At 51.3% G+C, this 7,635-nt stretch overlaps 1 protein-coding gene across 1 annotated transcript in view; it reads left to right on the top strand.

The window, feature by feature from the left end:
• Positions 1–51: 51 nt before the first annotated feature.
• Positions 52–7,635, top strand: part of MPP3 (membrane protein, palmitoylated 3 (MAGUK p55 subfamily member 3)) — a 35,204-nt gene continuing 27,620 nt past the window's right edge. Inside the window, exons 1-7 of the mRNA XM_011985863.1 lie at positions 52–803; positions 991–1,109; positions 1,347–1,424; positions 2,569–2,649; positions 2,888–3,025; positions 4,853–4,934; positions 6,897–6,982. Of these exons, the coding sequence (XP_011841253.1) occupies positions 704–803; positions 991–1,109; positions 1,347–1,424; positions 2,569–2,649; positions 2,888–3,025; positions 4,853–4,934; positions 6,897–6,982 (684 nt within the window). The 5' untranslated portion in view covers positions 52–703. The remainder of the gene's footprint in view (positions 804–990; positions 1,110–1,346; positions 1,425–2,568; positions 2,650–2,887; positions 3,026–4,852; positions 4,935–6,896; positions 6,983–7,635) is intronic.

Raw genomic sequence — 7,635 nt, 5'->3', positions numbered from 1 at the left:
CTCTTAGTGGCACCCGGGCTCGGCGCCGCGGGCTGGCTCCATGTTTGTGGAATGAATCAATCATGACTCCTTCTCCTCTTCCTAAGGAAGACTTTTTGAGGTCCACGTGCTGCAGAGCACCTTGGGGGGCCTCCTGAGATAGGGGTCCCCCCCGCATAGTGGAAGCCCGACTCCCATTTCTCCCCCTCCTCTCTGCACTCCAGTCTGGAGACTCCCTTTGGGTTGGGTCTTGGGGGGTCGGGGAGAGGGAGCTTGTAGGCCCAGCCAGGTAGTTGTGGAAGGTGGGTCCCAGCGGGGGCTTGAGCCAGGGCTCTTACAAGGTTATAGTGGAGGGGGTGCGCTGCGGAGGACAGCAGACACTGTCAGGCAGGGTCACTTGGCACCTCCAAGGCCAGCCTGGAAGAGCCTGCTTGAATGTGGATTTTGACCCACAACTTTCCAACCCTTCCACGCCGCTGTTTCTTCATCAAGAAAATGGGAACATTCGCAGTCTTTTCTCAGGACTTTGTGCAGACAAAAAATTTATCATAGAAATCACCCCACACAATGCTTGGCACGTTGAGAACACTCAGCACATCTTAGCTTTATTTCCTTCCTCTCTGAAAAAAGTGAGCAGAGTTATTTGTTCCCATCTTCTCTGTCCACAGCTTGGTCTCAGAGAACACAGTAGAGGTGTAGTCAGTTTGTTGAATACATATGCTTGATGGAGCTTCAATACCCACCCCCACCCCCTTCTCCCAGAATCTGCAGGGAGAGGTCAGGACGTGACAACACCAGCATGCCAGTGCTGTCGGAGGACTCTGGTAAGTACCTCCCCCGGGCTGAAGACAAGAGCCTGCCTGGCAGCCTCCAGGCCCTGGCAGTGAGAACCTGGGGAGAGAATGTCCTCACGGCAGGACCGAAGTGCTGTTTGAGGCCCCACTCGGGCTCCTTGGGGGCAGGGAGCACCCACTGCGTTTGCTATCCTTTGTTTTTCTCACCTCTCCCCAGGTTTGCATGAAACCCTGGCCCTGCTGACCTCCCAGCTGAGACCTGACTCCAACCACAAGGAGGAGATGGGCTTCCTGAGGGATGTTTTCAGTGAAAAAAGCCTCAGTTACTTAATGAAGGTGAAGTCCCACGTCATCCTGCCTGGAAGGGTGTCTAGAGGTCTTTCTAGCTGTCTGTGGCTGTCTGAGGTCATCCTAGTCATCTCCCTGCCCCAGGAAGGCCTTCACTTGCCCACTGCACAGGAATTTCTCTTACGGTGCCCCATCAGTGGCCCAGTCTGCTGCCTCAGTTGTCCCCACAGCCATGGGTGGGATGTGTGGTGTCCAGGGTGCATCTGAAATACTCTGTCTTTGCAGATTCATGAGAAGCTTCGCTATTATGAAAGGCAAAGTCCAACCCCAGTTCTGCACAGCGCTGTGGCCCTCGCTGAGGACGTAAGCCCCAGGTTTCTCCTTAGAGTGTCTGCCCCACTCCCTACCCTGTAGAGTTCCTTCATCTTGCCTCGTTTGCTTAGTCTGGGGACACCAGGAATCAGGAGCCCAAAGGTGAAGAGTGTTTTCTTCCCTTGTCCTCCTCTTTCTCTTCCTCTCTCTGGGTTCCCCGAAAGGCAGGGAGGAACCGGTGAGCCTTGGACTGGGTTGGGAGACACTGACATGGGGCTGCCCACTATCTGTGTGTTCTGGAGCAAGTCTGTTTCCTCTGCTGTAAATGAGAGCATTGGATTGGCTGAGCAGTTCCCAAACTGCTCTGAAGACGGATGATTTGAATAGGTCAATTAGACATTGTATCTGTGCTTTCCTGAAGTCAAGGGACCTAGAGTGTGTCCCCGCATACTGGCTCAGGCTTCTCATTTTTTAAAGGAACGCTTCTTAATTTCTTGTGGACCTAGTCGTCTGTGTTGTATGGTTGGGGAAAAGCCATTCTGGTTGATTACTAAGATCAGCTCCTGAATAAACTCTTCTAACCCCAGGAGATGGCCTGGGGAGGGATGGGTGCAGCCTGTGGATGCAGAGCCCTGGGCCCTTCTCCACTGTGGAATGTGATTAGGGGCACAATAGATTGCCCGGTTCCCAGGCTCAGCGCTGCCTGTCCCACTGGCTCTGTGATATTAAGTAGACCACTCAACCTCTCTGAGCTCCCATTTCCTCATTCATAAAATAGCATCTGAGAGCCAGGTAAGCCCAGGTTCAAATCCTAGCTGTGCTGTATATGAGCTCTGTGACTTCGGGCAAGATGTTTAATCTCTGAGTCTCAGGATTCTCATCTGTAAAATGGCAAAGTAACAAGACCCTCTGCATCGAGTTGGTTGCAGGGTTCAGTGAGAAGATCCACATAAAGCAGAAAGCACATAGGGCTTAAAATGGTGGCTCCTTGGAGGATGGCCCCGTCGAGCTGCTCCTGACCCCTGGTGTGATGTTCCCGGGATCATCGTCCTGGGGTGGCTGAGGGTCTGCCCCTCAGCCCCTGGGGGCTGCAGCTGGGTGGGCCCTTGGGTCTGTGGCCCAAAGAAGAAGGACCCAGCAGATGTGGGGCAGGGGCACCTCTAGCCATCGGTGGCGCCTGTCTCATTCTCTGCAGGTGATGGAGGAGTTGCAGGCCGCCTCCGTGCACAGTGATGAGAAGGAGCTGCTCCAGCTGCTGTCCACCCCGCACCTGAGGGTAGTCGCGCAGAGCCCCTGCCCACGCATGCCTCTGTGTCTCCTGGGATGGGGGTGGAGGGAGCTCTCCTCGTGAGGCTGAGGAGTGGAGACTTCTGAGGGAGCGATCCTCAGCACTAGTGTCTGGGCAGTTGTCTCTCTGGCATGGCATCTGCCACCCTCCAGACCACCACCTAGCCACGGCCTGCTGACCCTGTGAGTGGCGGGCCAGCCCTCCTTTTCTCTTGCTTTCCCGACAGGCTGTGCTCATGGTACACGACACGGTTGCCCAGAAGAATTTTGACCCCGTTCTCCCGCCTCTGCCTGACAATATCGATGAGGATTTTGATGAGGAATCTGTGAAGATCGTCCGCTTGGTGAAGAACAAGGAACCCCTGGTAGGTGCTGCTGCCTGCTTCTCTCTAACCCACTCTTCCCCTGCCTCTCACCCCCACCCAGAACACTGGGACGAGACCCTCCCCGAAGTCTTCAGAGTGAGTGACAGCAGCTTTGCCGGGGCTGCTGCTCGTCCCTGTGGCGCCTCTGTGTGCAGGGCACCCCTTCCTCTGGGTGGATACAGCCCCTCTCAACTGTGGCCAACCCGCTTTGTGCAGTAAATAACCTGCACAATTGTATAGGGTGACCTTGATCATCCTTTAAGCCAGAAATGGACAAACTACAGCCCAAGGGCCAAACCCAGCCCACAGCTTATTTTTTAAAATAAAGCTTTTTTGGAGCACAACCAGGCCCATTCACTTAGAGATAGGCTGTGACTGCCTTTATAGTGCGATGGCAGAGTTGAGTCATTGTGACAGAGACTGTGTAGCTGGCCTAAAATATTTACGTGTGGCCTCTTACAGAAAATGTGTGACAATGCCTGCTCTGAATATTGAGGAAGCACGGGGCATTCCTCTCCCCAGTAGACTGATTGCTATCACTTTGGTCCTGGTTCAGCATTGATTTACCGACCAAAGGGACAGTGTTGTTTATGAGATGCACATAAGTGGTGGAAGCCCAGAGAATTGAGATTGGCTCCAGAAGATCCCACAGCTGTCATTCTCTTATTTCCAGCTTTCCCCAAATGACTTCCTATGAGCCTCTTCTGCAAGCAGACGAGGATCTCTCCTCTCCCTCTGTTTCCTCACCTGTAAAATGGAGCAGCCATCCATTGATTTAGCAAACACATTGTGAGCCCTCCTATCCAGGCTCTGTATTGGGTGCTGGCAGTTCAGAGCTGAATAAATGATAGATAGCAATGCTGGAAAGTTCTCAGGTCTGGCGGGGCTAGAAGTCCTGGGGTTCTTAGTTGATGGCCTCTCTAGCAATAATTATTTTATGTACTTTTATGTATTAGATGGCACGGATGATGTTAACAGTAACTGTGCAAATGTGTTTGCAGTTACAGCCACTAATAAGTGGTTAACATATGTTGAGTGCTTATTGTGTACTAAGTGCATTGCATGGAATCCTTGCAACAACACTGTGAGTTAAATGCTATCCCACATCTCACAGGAAACAGGCTTGAAGAGGATAAGAGATTTCCTTGCTAAGGCCACATGCTTTTTGTAAATGGCAGAACTGTGTTCACACCCAGGGCTGTCCAGCCCTAGAGCTTAGCTCTTAAGCTTTCTGCTGTCCTGCTGCAGTCCAGCCTCTGTGGTGCAGGAAATCGAGGGCTCGTTAGTTCCTTTCTCATCCTAAGTGTCATCTCTGCTGTGCTTCATGGGCCAAGTCCTGGTCCTGAAGCTCTGGCTGGGGTGCATAATTGGTTTCTCTCAGCAGCAGCAGAAGGCCTGGTAACCCTGTGATTGGGTAGAGGCAGGGTGAGAATTAGCTGGCACGTATCATCCTCATTATTAAATGTCTTTGCAAGTGGTAGGAACTGTGATATGACAGAGATGTGATGGAGAACGTACTGGATTTGGCATCACAAAAAGCTTTCCCCTTTACCAGCTGGGTGACCTTGAGGATATTTAACTTCTCTGAGCCCCAGTCCCTCATCTAAAATGTTGCAGCATTATTGTGCCTTGTAAACTGTAAAGTGCAGGGCTGTACTAATGGAAGATGTTGGTTTTGTTTTGTCTTCAGCATTGGGAAGGTCCCCACTGATCTGCCCTCAGAACTGTCAGAGGGAGGGACTGGGGAGGCTGTGTTGGGTCCAGAGAGTAGGGGTCTGAGATTTGGAGCTGCTGCTTAAGAACCTGTCTCTTCTGTCTCGGGTTCAGGGTGCCACCATCCGGCGGGACGAGCACTCAGGGGCTGTCGTGGTGGCCAGGATCATGCGAGGAGGCGCAGCAGACAGGAGCGGTGAGTGGCGGCGTGCAAAGCTGGCCCACCCCTGATCATGACCATTGTTTCAGAGCCCTCCACTTTTGCTCATAGCTCCGCTTACTTCTCTCCTATCAGACCACCTGTTTGGGATGTGCTTTGCTTTCTGGGGTTGTGGCTGGAATTCTCATCTCCTTCCCAAGTCAGTAGAAATTTTAATAGAAAATATAGGCCAGCTGGGCGTGGTGGCTCACACCTGTAATCCCAGCACTTTAGGCGGCTGAGGTGGGCGGATCACTTGAGGTCAGGAGTTGGAGACCAGCCTAGCCAACATGGCGAAACCCCATCTCTACTAAACACACAAACCTGGGAGGTGGAGGTTGCAGTGAGCCGAGATCACGCCACTGCACTCCAGCCTGGGCAACAGAGTGAGACTCTGTCTCAAAACAAACAAACAAAAAAACTGGGTGCTGTGGCTGACACCTATAATCCCAGCATTTTGAGAGGCCAAAGTGGGCAGATCACCTGAGGTGGGGAGTTCGAGACCAGCCTGGCCCACACGGAGAAACCCCGTCTCTACTAAAAATACAGAATTAGCCAGGATTGGTGGCGCATGCCTGTAATCACAGCTACTTGGGAAGGCTGAGGCAGGAGAATCACTTGAACCTGGGAGGTGGAGGTTGTGGTGAGCCGAGATCACACCATTGCACTCCAGCCTGGGCAACAAGAGCAAAACTCCGTCTCAAAAAAAAAAGAGAAAAAGAAAATATAGGCCATGCATGGTGACCCACACCTGTAGTCCTAGCTATTCGGGAGGCCCAGGTGGGAAGATTGAGCCCAGGAGTTTCAGGTTGCAGTGGGCTGTGATTACACCACTACACTCTAGCGTGGGTGACGCAGTGAGACTGTCTCAAAAAAAAAAGAAAAAATTATATATACATATATATTTTATATATATGTAGATATGTATATATATTTTATATATACGTAGATATATATAAAAATAGTCATGGAGTACTTTGGGGTGATTGAGAAAAAGCTCATGCGTTGGTTTAGTCCAAGGACTGTGACAGTTAAGAATATAGCATGGGCTTGGGGGATTACTAACTGGGACAGGGATGACACCCTTCCCCACCATCCCAGGTCTTGTCAAACCACTATTACAAAGAGAGTGTTTGTGCCCCAGATTCATTTGGGTAGAAAGGTTGAGAATCACCGGTGTGTGGAAGAGCTACTAAGCTGGGAGACAAACCTCCTGATATAGGGGGATGTTACCCCCAAAGTCTGGGGGTCACCGTTGCAGAGAATCCTAGACCAGCACTTTGCAAACATTAACGAGTACACGAATTCCCTGAGCATCTTGTTAAAATGCAGACTGATTCAGCAGGTCTGAGCTAGGCTGAAGATTCTGCACGTTTAACCTGCCTCCAGGTGATGCTGATGCAGCCAGGCCAGTGTCCACTTTGAGTAGCAAATAGGGCCCTAATATGCCGAGACATTTGTCATTCAGGCAGAGGCTCATATTGTGTTTACAGTCTTAGTGATGTCTTCACTGGCGCTTTTGTCTTTCCTTGTTAAGACTTAAGGACGCCATTCTAGGAGTATATCTGTAAACCTAGGAAGGTGAAGAGTTAATGATAATTTTAAAGAAGCAGAGGTTATAGCAAAAAGAACACAGGCTTTCTACATCAGAATAACTGTGTTTGAATACTGGCTTCATTATTTCTTAGCAATGTGGCCTTATGCAAGCTGCTTAATCTTCTTGGGTCTCAGGTGCCAATTTGTAAAATGGAGATTTTACTGGGTGATTTGAGCCCTCCATGCCAAGTGAAGTGCCCAGCACTCAGGGGCTTAGTTCGCCCGAGTCCCACCCATCAACTTTAAACCTCGAGTTGGCCCTGCAGTGGGCTCCTCAGGCAGGCCCCTGTGGTGCTTGGAGCTCTGAGTGATTGGTGCTCAGGCTCTCCTCCTGTGCTGATGGTCAGTCCCTGTGTCTCCTAGGCCTGGTCCACGTTGGAGACGAGCTCCGAGAAGTGAACGGGATTGCAGTCCTGCACAAGCGGCCCGACGAGATCAGCCAGATTCTGGTCCGTGCTACGTGCCTGCTAGGGATGTGCTGGGTCTTCAGACACCCAGAGCGGGGCGCTTTCCGGAGCCAAGGCAGATTCTGGCTTAGCCTTGCTGTTGTCCTGAGGAGGTGGCAGGCAAAGTGGCCTTATGGTGTGCCCCTAACGGTGTGCTTGGGGTATGGGGTGGCGGCAGGAGGAGGGGAACTTCCCTTCCATCTGCCTCTCTTAGACCCTCTTCTCAGCACAGCCTTCCTTCCTTCCCCTGGCTCCCTTTCACAAGGTCCCTCCTGGGTCCTGGGTCTTGGGTATGAATCCTGGCTCTGCCTGCTTCCAGCTGTGCAACCTTGGACAAGCCATCAGATCATCTGAGTTTCCATTTCCTTTCCTTTAACGTTGGGATAGGGATTCTTTCTCAACCAATGTGTGGTTATCATTGGGATGCCAACATCTGGAAAAGGGTAAAGCCCTTCAGAAGTGTAAGGGGATTTCAAGGTATTAAATGCTTGGCTGAAAATCTCCGTGGTCCATTCTGGGGAGCTGAAGTCAAAACTGAAATTGTGAAAAGCCCCAATCATAGCTTGGTCCCCTTTATCCTCAGGATTCCTCCCCCAACCTGATACTCTTTGCTAACTTCTGATAGTTTTGGGGGCAGAAACAGGATAAGATCGGAA

Source organism: Mandrillus leucophaeus, unplaced genomic scaffold (assembly GCF_000951045.1).
Source record: "Mandrillus leucophaeus isolate KB7577 unplaced genomic scaffold, Mleu.le_1.0 Scaffold290, whole genome shotgun sequence".
Classification (NCBI taxonomy): Eukaryota; Metazoa; Chordata; class Mammalia; order Primates; family Cercopithecidae; genus Mandrillus; species Mandrillus leucophaeus.
The sequence above is the reverse complement of the archived record's forward strand: the minus strand, read 5'-3'. Positions and strand labels throughout refer to the sequence as shown.